This window comes from Pseudogymnoascus verrucosus (assembly GCF_001662655.1).
Source record: "Pseudogymnoascus verrucosus strain UAMH 10579 unplaced genomic scaffold scaffold_1, whole genome shotgun sequence".
Lineage (NCBI taxonomy): Eukaryota > Fungi > Ascomycota > Leotiomycetes > Thelebolales > Thelebolaceae > Pseudogymnoascus > Pseudogymnoascus verrucosus.
In genome coordinates, this window is record NW_017263652.1 from 236,742 (window position 1) to 249,698 (window position 12,957).

Sequence of the window (12,957 nt, forward strand, 5' to 3'; positions counted from 1 at the left end):
TCTCCTGTGACGATTGCTCGGCGAACTAGTGAGGGCCACTCACCGGTTATGTAAGCGAACCATACCCATCAATCAGTCCACCAGCCGAGCAAGCTCTCCAGAAACATCACAGAACGGGCCTACGACCGCAACACCTCTCGCTCACCTCAACACCCATAAACCCGGTGAGTTCAGCGCGGCATTACGGGGGCTTTTGAAGGATAGGGAGGGTTCGCCGGGTTACGATCTCTACACGCGGTGGAGGAGGGAGGCTAGATCGGCTGGATTGCTTGTACGGTTCGCTCGGGGACCAGAGACTGTGAAGGGACCGAGAGGGTTGCATTTACATCGTTGGCGTCATTCTGAAGAGTAGATTCAGGCGAATATCGAGCACGTCGACACTGGGTTGCATATTCACCCGTCTATCGTCCGCATCGAACAAGAAGTCGGCAACTCACACGACCTCGCGCGACACCATCAGCCATATATTCTCACCCGGGATTCATAGCGAACTCATCTAGACGGCAAGATGTCGAACACCACAGTCGGAGCTGTTTACCAGCAGATTATCCGCGATGTTGTTGATAGTTCGAGGGTCGATTTCGAGGAGGGTGGCGTTGACGAGAGTGTGCTCGATGAGCTGAGTCGGGTGAGTTCCTTCCAACTCTGCTGTACCTGTTATTCCCTCCATGGCGACATATTTCATCGCATCATCATTTCCTTCGTATCAAATATACTCGACGAGCGATGCGAAAACCTAGATCGGCGAGTCAGTCGGTCGTCGTTGTCGTCGGGTTGCGCCGTCGTGGCTGCTGTTCTGCCTTGCGGGCGCTGGCCGCTGCACAGGCGAGGAATTCAGAATCAGCGGGGGCCCAGCGGTATATGGTCGCTTTTATGCTCACAGGGAGATGCGGTCTCGCTTGGACTAGCGCGCTTTTGAGGGGGCCCAGCCTCACATGACTTGGAACACCACAGCACAGCCATTTAACGGAATCTCATAACTTTGCGTTTGAATTAATATATTTTTGGGGATTGATGTAGGATTTGTGCTAATGGAGATTTAATAGGTATGGCAACAAAAGTTGACCGCGCTGAACGTGGCCCAGTTCCCGTGGGACCCGAAGCCAGAGGCACCCCCTCCTCAGCAGCAGCAGACCATGGCGAACATCCCCTACCCTCAAGAGCCAACACCGGCTCCCATGCAACAACAGCAGCAGCAACATGCTCCTCCCCAACAGGGACAGTACATGAACCGCCCCGGCCCGCCGATCCCAGCCCAAGCGCCGCAGTTCCCACAGATGCCGCAGATGCCTCAGATGAACGCCGGTCCACGCATCAAGGCGGAGCCTGGCCTCGAGACTGGCGGCATGCCGCCCGTGTACACTGGGATGGGTAATGCGACGACGGCACAGCAGCGCGCGGCGCAGAATTTGCAGGCGAGCTATGGGGCGAGGGCGGCGGCGAGTATTAATGCTATTCAGGGGATGCCGCAGCAGGGGCAGCCGCAACAACAGCAAGGGCAGCCTCAGCAGCAGCAGCAACAGCAACCTAGCCCACAACAGGGCCAACAGCAAGCTCAGCAGCAGCAGATGCACCAGGCGCAACAGAGACCACAGGGACCATCGATCCAGCGACCTCAGATGACGCCGTCGCAGTACCAGCAGGCACTAGCGCAACAAGCAGCGCACCAGAAGCAGCAGCTTGAACAGCAGGCGAAGGCCAGACAGCAAGCTGCCGCTCAGCAGCAGCAGCAACAGGGCCAGGGTGCTCCCAATGGGGCGCAGCATGCACAGACTGATGGTGGTGCTGATGACGAGGATGAGGACCGTCATCGCCACTTTGGCGTTATTAAGCAAATTGGTGGTGATGGGTCGGAAATCAACATGGGACGTGTTGAGCTCGATGGGTTGATTCGCCGACAGATTGAGGCGAGGGGGAAGGCGATGGAGGGGGGTGGGTTGATGTTACCGCTTAAACAGCATAAGGGGTCCAATGGCGGACGTCGCGAGAGGAAGAAGGCTGCGGATGTGGGACAGACTGATGGGGGCGACGATGATGATGACGACGATGATAAGGTGCTCAAGGCTGAGGATGACGATGAGGACGCCATCAACTCTGATCTCGATGACCCGGATGACCCCAAGAGCGACGATAGTGGCGATGATGAGACGCCGCAGGTCATGCTGTGCATGTATGACAAGGTGCAGCGGGTTAAGAATAAGTGGTACGCATTACCCCGCCTTTCCCCGTGTAACTTTGTGTCGGGCGGCTACGGTGTTGGGTGTTGTTCAATGTTTCGGTTTACTGACTGTTTGTGTTGTAGGAAGTGCGTTATGAAGGATGGTGTCTTGACCATTAATGGCAAGGACTACGTCTTCCACAAGGCGTCGGGGGAGTACGAGTGGTAAATCCCATCGCTCGATCTTTCACCGATCCCCGATTTCCGATTCTCGATTTTCGGACCGGTTGGTTGTTGGTTGGTTGGTTGGTTGGTTACTCGGGTTCGATTTCAGGATGAGAGGCAGCGAGAATTTCCACAGAGAGGATTTTATTCCCCATTTCAAAAAACAAGGTTGTACTTCTAGATCCCGGAAATAGAAAATTGTCACTTTTTTTTTCTTTTTTCCCTCCTCGAACCAAAAAAAAGGGGGGGCCAGGAGGGGTTGGGTGGAATGGGTGTGTACGTTAACAGCGTGCGGGGCTGAGGGATATGGATTCAATGGATTCTTATCTTATTTCGATTCCGGATTCCCTTTTTTTTTCGGATTCTTTCCTAGTTTAGGAAATAAAGATAGATAACAATGAGACGATGACTTTCTATGCTTTGAAGGGCGAGAATGTGAAAAGGTGTGCAGGAGAGATGGTAACTTGTAATAGAGATATATATATGCAGGTAGATATAGATATGTAGGCTCTCCGCAATGCGTCCAAACTACAGCGGTCTACAAACCCCCTTACATCTCTTCTCTCCCATCAACCCGTGGCCTCTTACCACTCACGCGCCCAATCCATTCAAACCTCCAACCCCTCGCTTCCCATCGGCCCCCAAAAACCCCCATCGCTAACCCCAAATCATGTCAGGGGGGGCCGAGTCACCAAACCCACCAAAAAACAACCCAACCATAACCATAACAAAGCAAAGTAAAACCAAAAAAATAGCGCCAGCTCCCACTATAGACGCCGATTTTGCGCCCGTTTCAGGAGAAAACAAACATACCCACTTCGCGAGAAGTAGATGGGTGAGGGGGTATCCAGCAAAGCAAGCAACAATACCGCCGCGAACGCTGAAACGACTGTAAATGTGTGTAGGTAGTAGTAGTAAGTAGTAGATGCTGTGAAAAAGATCGTCTCAAAAATAGTAATAGGTAGATGGGTAGATAGATAGATGTTGTTCGTTTCATTTCTCCGCCCGGGGATGTGCTGCCCAGACGGATTGTCGTGTGAATGCCTTTTGACGTAGTTGATTATTTTCTCCAAGACGATCCCGATCCCTCCTCTCATAAAAGAGACTGGTACCGCCTCGTTCAGGACTGTACTCAGACTACAATCCCGGTACTCTTCCGCTTCTCGGCATCATCGACTTGGAACCCGAACACGAGGCGGTACAAGTCTTTAAGCCAGAGATACTGCCCGCTCTTCATCATCCAGCCAACACTCTTACTCACATCAAGGGCGTTAGCGCGCTTTCCCTGCGGCGGCAGCGTGACAGCGCTGCGGAACGTGGGGTCGCTGAGGACGAGGTCCTTGTAACTGGCTAGTAAATTCGCATGCCAGGGTAGGGAGCCGAAACTCCCTGTTGGCAGCGCCTTGACGTAGGCCTGCAGTGCATTTGCGGGTCCGGAGACAGACCCGTTTGAAGGTTGGTTTCGCTCGAATCCGACATTCATGGCAGCTTTGAGAATGAGGATTTTGAGGCGGGTGAGATTAACGTCTTCGGAGGTGGTGCCCTTGGCAGTGCTGGATGTCTTATTGCTGCCTTGGGAGTAGCCGGAGAGGTTGGAGGAATTGCTGGACCAGCGGGCTGAGCTGCGCCCGTTCTCGGTGCCTAGGACGAGGATGTTGGGAATAGATGGTGAGTGGTCTTCTGGGGAGATAGGCGTGTCTTCGAATTCAGTGGTGGGGGTCTCCGGTTCAATGCGCCGCGGCTCGACGCGCTTGAGGATGCTGGGTAAGCTAGACATGCTGGACATGCTGCTATTGCTATTTTGGTGGGAGTGGGTGGAGTGTGCGGAATGGGAAGAGCGATTAAGCTGGTCGAAGGATTGGGTGAAGGTTGTCTGGCTCGGTCGGGGCGTCCCTCGTTCTGGGCGGACTTGCGTCCAGCCTTCGCGGAAGAGGTCGCAGAGCTCCCAGCAGGCCTGTACTGCTGAGCCCAGAAGCTCCTCGTCGGCGTCCTTGCCTTCAAGACGGTTCTGGCGAAGGCTGAAAAGCATCTCAGCCAGAGACCAGCACGCGCGGAGCAGAGAATCAGTCTCTTGTGTTTGGTCACTCCTCTGTTTCATCAGACGATGACATAAGGTAATATAGAAATCTAGCGTCCGCTCACGGAAAGCCTCGGGGAGGTTCCTATCATGAGTGTTGAAAAGATGGTTGTTCAATTCAAAGCTGACTCGCAGGACTGAGTCTGCGAGATCGTTGTTGCGCTCGCGCACATCGAATAGCGCCTGGCAAAACTCTCGGCACAGGTCGAGAGTGGGCCGGCATTGGAAATCATGATGGTCGTCGCGGTTATCATACAGCTTCTGGCATAATCTCCAGCAGCACTTCCACGCCTTTTCATGGGTGTCTCCAGTCCCCGAGAAACTGAATATTCTTTCTCGGTGTATAGAGCTCAGACTAGCCAATGTGTTGCACAGTGTCCAGCATTCATGGAGTGCCGTTTTCAAAGCATTCACATCGTGGTCAGGGTCATTGAGCGCAGGAAAGCCTTGGTCGTCATCGGCATTTTCATCAGACTCTCTAGCATCTTCGGGGATACCTGATAGACGTTAGCTACAGTTTCCGAAAGGCTTGCTCTCCAAACATACCCTCTAGACTACTTGCGCTACTTGAACGTAATCGAGATCTCTCTGAAATCAGGTCCAGCTCTTGCCTCGTTTGAGCTCTTGGCGTGGTATTATCTGGTGTGAAGGATGTAGGTGCAATGTCGGTTGAGATTGGTGGGGGTGATACCGGACTTGGTGTGATCGTCTGTTAAATATTAGCAAAATGGATGGGTGAATGGTATCATAGTGCAATTACCTTATCGCCGCCATGCGAGGAATCAATTGTGAGAGCTCCACCTTCGTGATGGAACGGCTTGGGTGTAGACCGGTCAATATTCGGTGGTTGTTGTGGGGGGTTGTCATTTTTTGTATTCGCCTGGGCCGGGCCGTTAGTTGGGTGGATCTTTCAGTTTGGTTCTAATTTGACCTACAAAATTCATATAACCCTGCGGCGCATGAATAACTGACGCTGGCTCATCTTCGAGTTTACTGCGGAAGTGAGAGGGCAGCGCAGTAGTTAACGAATTCAATGGTTTCTGGTACTGTTAGCGTTGGCGCATTCAGGGTCCAGGTCCCTACTAACTTGTCCATTTATGTTGATGGGGGCGGGTTGTGCCTCCTGTTCCTCCTCTACAGCATCATCTTCTATATCGGTTGTCTCCGTGCCATTCGAAGTTACTGGCGATGGTCCAACCATGTCGCTTGGGCTTGGGGCATCAATGGAAGAGAATCGGCCACCCCCAATAACGTTCGGATGGAGCGAGGTGGCATCAGTAGAGCTCCGAGCAGATCTGCATGGCGCTGTTAGCATGGGCCAATATTGTAGCCGACATGATTTATACATACAGCGACTGGAATCTTGGTGTGTTGGGCATTGCCGGTGAGTTGGGAGACAGTGAGAATTCAGTGTATGGTGAGAAGGCTGACATCATGTTGGCTGGCGACGAGATCAAGGGCGACTCCAGGGCCATTGTTGGTGATGGGTCGGTCGATTGTTCTCGAGATTCACCTTGGGGCGAGGAATCTCTGATAGATATCTGAGGAGCGGCGCCTTGCAAACCAATACCGCCGGCTCCTGTTGACTGGGAATAATCCTCGGAACTAGAGGCGGGGGCGTTGGCTTGGGCCGTGGAAGAGGTAGCCGGCTCCAGGGTTACTGCTGGCTGCCAGTGAGCGACCTGGCGGAACTGAGGCTGATGCTTTTGGGTCTCAAATCCAAGGCCTTTTGGCGTCTCAAAAAAAGTTGTCGAGGTTGGTAGCTTAAAAGTATCGAGTGACAAGCGATATATGAATGTCCGCGATGGCTTGGGGGAGTCGGTTGTCCCGCCCGCGTGCTATTCGTGCAATCTATGCACGATGCTACACTGCAGACAAAGCTGACCACTTGATCTAATGCAGCTGCGCTGTCCGGTTCGAGGAAAGTGGTGTCGTCGACGTACAGAGACAAAAAAGAGCTGAGCTACTCCTCCAGCTGTTGGTGCGCTTGGTGCGCCTGGGTGATTGATTGTGGGGTGTGATGGTCGCAAGTTCTTGAGCACTGGCCTGCATGCGAGTCTAGCTCTTTGATCGGGCCTCAAGTCAGTCGGATCACTATGGGCTCTGGGCTCTGGTGGGCTATGTGTTCTGTTTGTCGCGGTTTCGTCGAATCAATGAGTCGCGGGACATAGATTTTGGAGTGTATTCGCCGGCGAGCCTCCTGTAATCGCGAAGCACTGGCGTGTAGGCAGGTAGGTAGACACAAAGGGTGGATTCCAGTTGGATGCACAGGGGGAGAGTTACTCTAGCCTTAAGAGAGGAGAACCAGTCAGAGATGCAGATGCGCGTCTCCCAGGTCGCATAAGGGAAAACAAACGGCCAATAGAAGGGTGAAGCTATAGGTAGAGGGGCTCAACAGTGCATGAGGTTGCAGGCATGTCGGCGCTTAGAGCACAGTAGTAAAGTAGAGTAGAGGGCCGCTTCGATGGGATAAGGCCCCCGCCATGTATAGTACAACAACAACAACAAAAAGAATAGGAATCTGAGCAGGCAAGAGGATTAGTTACACGCCACAACCCGCGCGATTGTGCATTGTACGTACAATATAATACGCTGAATACACACAATACTCTCACCGGTGCAAGAAGCAATGCGTTTGCCTTGATTATATCGACGCCAGATCCCATTTATTGGTGGATATGCACGTATTGTGCCATGCTTTATTCCATCTGTCCGTGCCTCGACGCCTTCCAATGCCCCCAATCCTTCAATGAAGGAATTGGAAGGTCGATACCGGATTACATGCTGCAATCCTTCCAAGATCGTTGTTCGTTCTTTCTCGCACGCTACTGTTCCCGTAGTAGTACAGTACCGTCGATGCCGGTCGGTGCTTCCTTCCCTGACGCCCAGAATCCAGTGACACGGCTTGGAAGAGTACATACTCATGCACTGGCCGACTGGACTAATGCGGCGGATGAATGTCGATCATGGTACGACCGTAAGCTCATCCCGCGCTGACTCCAGACCAATTGTATGTCAGAAATCCCCAAAACTCTCCTTCCTCTGACCTGAATCCGACCCAGAAAACTGACGCCTTCACACCACCATAGTCTGCCCGGGTGTGCCCCCGCGGCTGAGCCCGCTTCTTGCCCTTCTCATGCTCGTCCGCTGGTAACAAATCCCGTGGCGACAATGGGCTGATCCATAGCCTTTCTTACCGTGCCCCGGTCGTTCCTTTGTATCCAGTACGTTGGATGATGGGTTTGTGGGTCCGATAGACTGGGATTCGAAAGACGAGACCCTCGGGGTCCGGTCCATTTGAAATCCAGTTCAGTACACCATGGCTTGCTTTTGTCTCAAGCCACCTCACGTTGACTCGCTCCTGCGTTCGATCAAGATTATGACACCGCAGGTGCGACCAGTCTGCACAGTACATATCTACAGAAAACACACATGCAAGCGCCGCGGCAAGCTGCAACAATGAATCTATCGAGTTAGCCCATCCAATATACCACGTTGGATATGCCAACTCCTACAAGCATTGTGCATGACTGCGTCAATTCCCCGCCCCCCCAACGCCTATCTCGAGGCCTCCAACCTACCCCCTAATGTGGGATTACGGAGAAGGATCATTACAGAACCGCTGGGCTAACGCGTGTACAGCCGCGGGACCCGGGTCAAATAAGTATGCTTGTCTGGGAACACATGGTCATGCATGGTGGAGAGGGATGTGGCGGTCTGGGGCATCGTCGGGCAAGAGTCTTGCAGGACTGTTGGTTTTCCATAGGATGGCAATTGACCCTCAAATCCGGATAACGTCGAAGTGGGCATACTTCTCCACTTCCTGCTCATCTCCAACGGCTATGTGTAAACGATTAAGCGGTGTACGTGGATTAGACGCAAATTCTTCAGCGCCTACTCGTGCATGCATGCGTTGTTGCCTCCGCTTGTTGGACTTCGTCGATGGTGATGCACATAATTTGGTCACTAGAGGCTAGATCCAACAAAAGCAATCTCAGACGAAATTCCCGGGCTGTTGGAATGGCCGGTCTATATTCCTTTCCGGGCAAGCTCCGCAATTGAAAGAAAGCCTTACATGAACCAGCGCAGGATATCAAAGTCACGCTTCATCCATTGGTACACCATATGCCACAGGTTGCTAATAGTAGCCGATCAGATGGAGCTCGCTCGGCCGCGCACTGCCCCTCCAAACGCCTTTCCACTGCGTGACCTCGTTGTTGACCCAAAGGATCCTTCTCGGCCAGCCGCCGTATATTAATATACACCATGGCCATGCGGCCCGAACCACGGCCATCGGATATTCGTGGCACACACGGTGCCAGATAAAAGACCCAAAAGGCGGAGAACTTCTCTACCATTTCCTATCTTAGGTGTCTATTCCTTCCACGAGTCTTCAAAAACGCCTTGCCATTTTGCGAGTGCTCCACCATGCCCCATTGTGTAAACGCCAAAACCAGCCAAAGAATCCTAATTATCGAACGCAGCTTTGCGAGTGTCGCGCTCCGCAGGGTTATATCTGTGAGGCCGTTAGCATAGGCGCTTTTGGATTGAAGGGATTGATCCTATAATTAGGTGTGTTGGTCGTACTTCAAGAGCTTCTCAATCAAATCGACGTGGGTCATGACCATGCGGCGGCAACAGTATCTCTTGAGGCCGAGGTGGTCCATGGCGTCTCTGTCCAGAGGGCGTCAGTAAGAAGCAACACAGAAAGAATCATCCAGTAAACTCACCCGTGCTCCTCTCCATCCTCAAGTAGCTTGATGTATGATTCCCAAAGGTCACCCACCACCTGTGCACGAGGTCAGTAAGAGGCGTGGCCAAGGAGGGTGAATCCATCCACGCACCTTGCCACAAGAGAAGCAGCGCACAGGAATAATCATCGCGACTTCTGAATTGTGTTACTAGATCTGTAAAAAAATCTGACTTTCGTGTCGTTGCTCCGACGTTGACGTTGTCGCGCAGAAGAAATGGAGGGTAAAGATAACTTGTGGTGGTGTCGCGCGCGGTGATTCCGTTGCAACTTTTTCCGCTACCAGCCCGTAATCGCGAGGCTGCCACAATCTTAGCGCCAAAATTATTTTTACTTTTCCCCCAAGAGCCAATTTGTACGTGCTCACGAGGCGGAAACGTCACAACTTACCAGCTACGGGCAACCTCTGACAACGATAATGGCTTCAGTTCTGAAGCGCAAGAGAGGGTCGGCGCAGGGAGTCGAAACACTCAAACGGGCGAAAGCAAGTACGGATGTTCTGGAAGATGCTCCAGCGTCTGTGATTTCTGGCGGCGGATGGGATGCAGCCTTTGCGCCTATCAACCAGAACAATGAGCTCGCAACGGTCAATGGATCTGCTGCCCACGATGACAAATTAGATTCTTCTGATGCAGAAGATTTTGAGCAATATGCACAGAAAGAAGACGAAAATGAGAAAAAGGCAAGGAAAGCATCCAAGTCAAAAACTTCCAAGTTGAAGGACTCCGACTGGAAAGTCTCAGCACCGATTGGAGGGCGAATGATCGACGTAGACCCTTTATTTACAGATGGCGAAAAGTAAGGGCACACAGATTCTTTCCGACTGTACAGTGGCTAATAAATGCAATAGGTTTCTTATCGTCGCACACCGTCAGTCGATTCACGTTTACTCGACTGTAACTTCTCTCTTACACCGCTCCATCGACCTCAGCGTCAATGGCTCCAGGCCGGCCAATGTACGCATCGTTGCGTACGCCCTTTCGGAGACGGACCCAAGCATGATCTGGGTAGCGTGCTCAGATGGAGCTGTATATCACATCAACTGGGTTTCAGGAAGTGGAACGGATCAATTCTGGACTACTTCATCGATGGGAATGACACACATGACGGCATCCTCCATGACATCCGCCGGTCGAACTCGCGATATTGTCTTCACAACTGAGGAGCGCCGTGATGGAGGATGGAGAGTAACTGCACACGAGCTCACACCACCTGGCAGCGATATCCCGACTGTTGCACGGACAATCTACACCTCTACGCAGCCCATCCACATTCTCAAAGTCGTCAAGAACGGAAGTTTGATTGTTGCGGCGTCCGAGAGCAGAGTCCTGGTGGCCAACCTCAGAACCACGGACTTTGACAGCGTGGACAAGATCAGATACGAGTTCCGCGTCTTCGAATCTACCGATTACATCTCCTCCATCGACGTGCGAGTCACCTCCGCAAACAAGGGCCAGAAGTCAAAGTCTAAGGAGTCAAAATCGAAGGCGGAGACCTTTGGTGTTGTGGATGTTGTGGTTGGAGATGTTAAGGGTTCTATTTTCGTCCACAACGATCTCCTGAGGAAGATGATTCAGTCGCAGAATGCTGTCGCATCAGGGAAGCCGGCTGTTGATATGCTGCCTCGCAAATTGCATTGGCACAGAAAGGCTGTCCAGAGCGTCAAGTGGTCGCTGGATGGTAATTATCTCATCTCTGGTGGTAGCGAGACTGTCTTGGTTTTGTGGCAACTCGATACAGGAAAGAAGCAATTCCTTCCCCATCTTTCAGCGGCTATCCAGAACATCGTTGTGTCGCCGACTGGATCCTCTTACGCTGTTCGCCTGGCCGATAACTCCGCCATGATTCTCTCTACTGCTGAGCTCAAGCCCACCACCAGCATATCTGGTCTCCAAGCCCAAGTTATTAGAGATTCAGTTTCCTTAGATGCCAGGGTCTCAAGAGTTAAGGACGACGAGCGTGACGGGATACTCGTGCAGCACGCACCAGCAGTTATCAACCCCCTCCAACCATCACACCTGCTCCTTGCCGTTGGAGAGAACCAAGAAATCAATCCCCTGTCCAAGGAAATCCTCAGCACCCCATATCTCCAGACCTTCGACGTTGCATCCTCCCACAACATCTCCCGCCAGGCCTTGTCAAGAACCAACATCACCAATATCAATGTTGGGCCCAACGCCCACCGCATCTCAGAGCCCCAAGTCACTCACATGCAAATCAGCCACGACGGGTTGTGGTTAGCTACCGTGGATGAATGGCTGCCTCCTCGCCGCGACCTAGAGTACCTAGGCCACTCGACGATTAACCTCGCCGACGAGCAACGCAAGCGTCGCGAAGTTTACCTGAAGTTCTGGCAATGGAGCAAGACCGCCGAGACCTGGGAGTTAGTTTCGCGTATCGACGCCCCTCACACAATGGCGCCCGAGAACTGCGGCGCTGGCCGAATTTTCGACCTCGTCGTAGACCCCAGCTCTCACGCCTTCTCTACTATCGGTGAAGACAGCACTGTCCGCATCTGGCGACCCAAGACGAGGACACGCGATGGCATCGCTGTGCGCGGGAAGGATGGAGAGGCTTTGGTTAGCTGGAGCTGTCGCGCCCAGGTTACGCTGCCGAAACCGGTTTCGGAGGTTGAGGTCACTATTCCTGGCGCTCCGCAAAGACCAGATCACGGATGCCTTGCATTCTCCGAGGATGGCTCCGTCCTCGCGGCTGCATTGACCGGCGGACCCGATGCTGTGATTCACCTCGTCGACCCATCTGTCGGTACCGTCAAATTCTCGCGTCCTACATCATATACCGGCGATATCGTGCGAATGGCGATAGTCTCCCAATACCTCGTCACAGTAGCAGATGAAGTGCGCGTTTACGACATCGTCTCAAACGAGCTTCAATACGGCGTCAAGCTAGGCTCAAGACAACTAGCCCTAACTCTCGAACAAAAGACCGAGATGATCCATCTGAGCGTCGACAGGCAAAGCAAGACCTTCGCCGCTGCCCTCCCATGCAAAGGCAGAGAGAAGGAAGGCGTTCACATCGCAGGCACTCTGGCCGGGGTATACAGCCAAATCGCTATCTTCGAGGCCGCACGAGCTGTCCCATTAATGGCACAGAGCCTACCACACCTACTTACCGCCCTCGTCCCATCAGCGAATTCCCCAGGATACGTCACCATCGATGCAGCAGCTGAGATCACGACTATCACCCCCAAGGCAAGCCAGGCGTCTGCAGTGATGGCGCAGTCGATCGCGGATCTCGGACTCGAGGCTGTGGTTGAGGAGCCAGCTGTGGGACTCATGCAGCTTGTTGAGGAGGCGGAGGCTGAGGAGGAGGATGAGGAGATGGCTGATGTTGAGGCGATGGAGGAGGATGCGGATGATGATGGAGCACCGGTTGTTTCGCAGCAGCAGCTTGCGAATATCTTTGACATTGGACCGTCGTTTGCTCTCCCGCCTATTGAGGAGATGTTCTATCAGGTCGCGGGGCTGTTTTCTGCTAAGCCGATTGGGGTGCAGTGAGCGGGGGGGTGTGTTCTAGGTTGTTCGGATTTTGTTACATAGCGAGGAGTACTTTCTTGTCTAGCAGGGCACTGCTGTAGAGTTTTGAATGGAATGAACATTCAACTACACTTGAACGATGCCACTGGTTTGATACTGTTGCCCCTTTTGTGAAAAATGTAGCACGTGATGATAAGAGGAATGACGCCTTACCCCGCGTCTATGGCTCGGCGTCGCCCTTAGTTTACAA

At 52.8% G+C, this 12,957-nt stretch overlaps 4 protein-coding genes across 4 annotated transcripts; 2 read left to right on the forward strand and 2 right to left on the reverse strand.

Moving 5' to 3' along the window:
* The first annotated feature begins 111 nt into the window (after positions 1-111).
* On the forward strand, positions 112-2,801 carry TOA1 (transcription factor IIA subunit alpha). The gene is made up of 3 exons (XM_018269617.2): positions 112-628; positions 1,047-2,203; positions 2,303-2,801. Exons 1-3 carry the CDS (start codon positions 509-511, stop codon positions 2,385-2,387), a joined length of 1,362 nt encoding a protein of 453 aa, XP_018135000.1. The 5' UTR covers positions 112-508; the 3' UTR covers positions 2,388-2,801.
* Positions 2,787-6,852, reverse strand: VE01_00085 (uncharacterized protein). The gene is made up of 6 exons (XM_018269618.2): positions 5,811-6,852; positions 5,548-5,755; positions 5,396-5,500; positions 5,221-5,340; positions 5,007-5,169; positions 2,787-4,957 (listed from the first exon to the last, which is right to left on the reverse strand). Exons 1-6 carry the CDS (start codon positions 5,933-5,935, stop codon positions 3,516-3,518), a joined length of 2,163 nt encoding a protein of 720 aa, XP_018134999.1. The 5' UTR covers positions 5,936-6,852; the 3' UTR covers positions 2,787-3,515.
* Positions 6,853-8,927: 2,075 nt separating this feature from the next.
* On the reverse strand, positions 8,928-9,340 carry RPB10 (DNA-directed RNA Polymerase II subunit L; the record flags this gene model as incomplete). Its single annotated transcript, XM_018269619.1, has 4 exons — positions 8,928-8,976; positions 9,048-9,134; positions 9,191-9,249; positions 9,305-9,340. The coding sequence occupies 4 exons, from the start codon at positions 9,338-9,340 to the stop codon at positions 8,928-8,930; spliced, it is 231 nt and encodes a 76-aa protein (XP_018135002.1).
* A 110-nt stretch (positions 9,341-9,450) lies between these two features.
* VE01_00087 (uncharacterized protein) lies at positions 9,451-12,906 on the forward strand. The gene is made up of 2 exons (XM_018269620.2): positions 9,451-10,008; positions 10,061-12,906. Exons 1-2 carry the CDS (start codon positions 9,629-9,631, stop codon positions 12,726-12,728), a joined length of 3,048 nt encoding a protein of 1,015 aa, XP_018135001.1. The 5' UTR covers positions 9,451-9,628; the 3' UTR covers positions 12,729-12,906.
* The last annotated feature ends 51 nt before the right edge of the window (positions 12,907-12,957 follow it).

Bases quoted from the DNA above. Each gene is read 5' to 3' on its own strand.
- TOA1 (XM_018269617.2), top strand. From the start codon at position 509: ATGTCGAACACCACAGTCGGAGCTGTTTACCAGCAGATTATCCGCGAT. The intron at 629-1,046 runs GTGAGTTCCTTC...GAGATTTAATAG, and splicing joins TGCTCGATGAGCTGAGTCGG to GTATGGCAACAAAAGTTGAC. The intron at 2,204-2,302 runs GTACGCATTACC...TTTGTGTTGTAG, and splicing joins CAGCGGGTTAAGAATAAGTG to GAAGTGCGTTATGAAGGATG.
- VE01_00087 (XM_018269620.2), top strand. From the start codon at position 9,629: ATGGCTTCAGTTCTGAAGCGCAAGAGAGGGTCGGCGCAGGGAGTCGAA. The intron at 10,009-10,060 runs GTAAGGGCACAC...TAAATGCAATAG, and splicing joins TTATTTACAGATGGCGAAAA to GTTTCTTATCGTCGCACACC.
- VE01_00085 (XM_018269618.2), bottom strand. From the start codon at position 5,935: ATGGCCCTGGAGTCGCCCTTGATCTCGTCGCCAGCCAACATGATGTCA. The intron at 5,756-5,810 runs GTATGTATAAAT...AGCGCCATGCAG, and splicing joins ACACCAAGATTCCAGTCGCT to ATCTGCTCGGAGCTCTACTG. The intron at 5,501-5,547 runs GTTAGTAGGGAC...TAACAGTACCAG, and splicing joins CCATCAACATAAATGGACAA to AAACCATTGAATTCGTTAAC.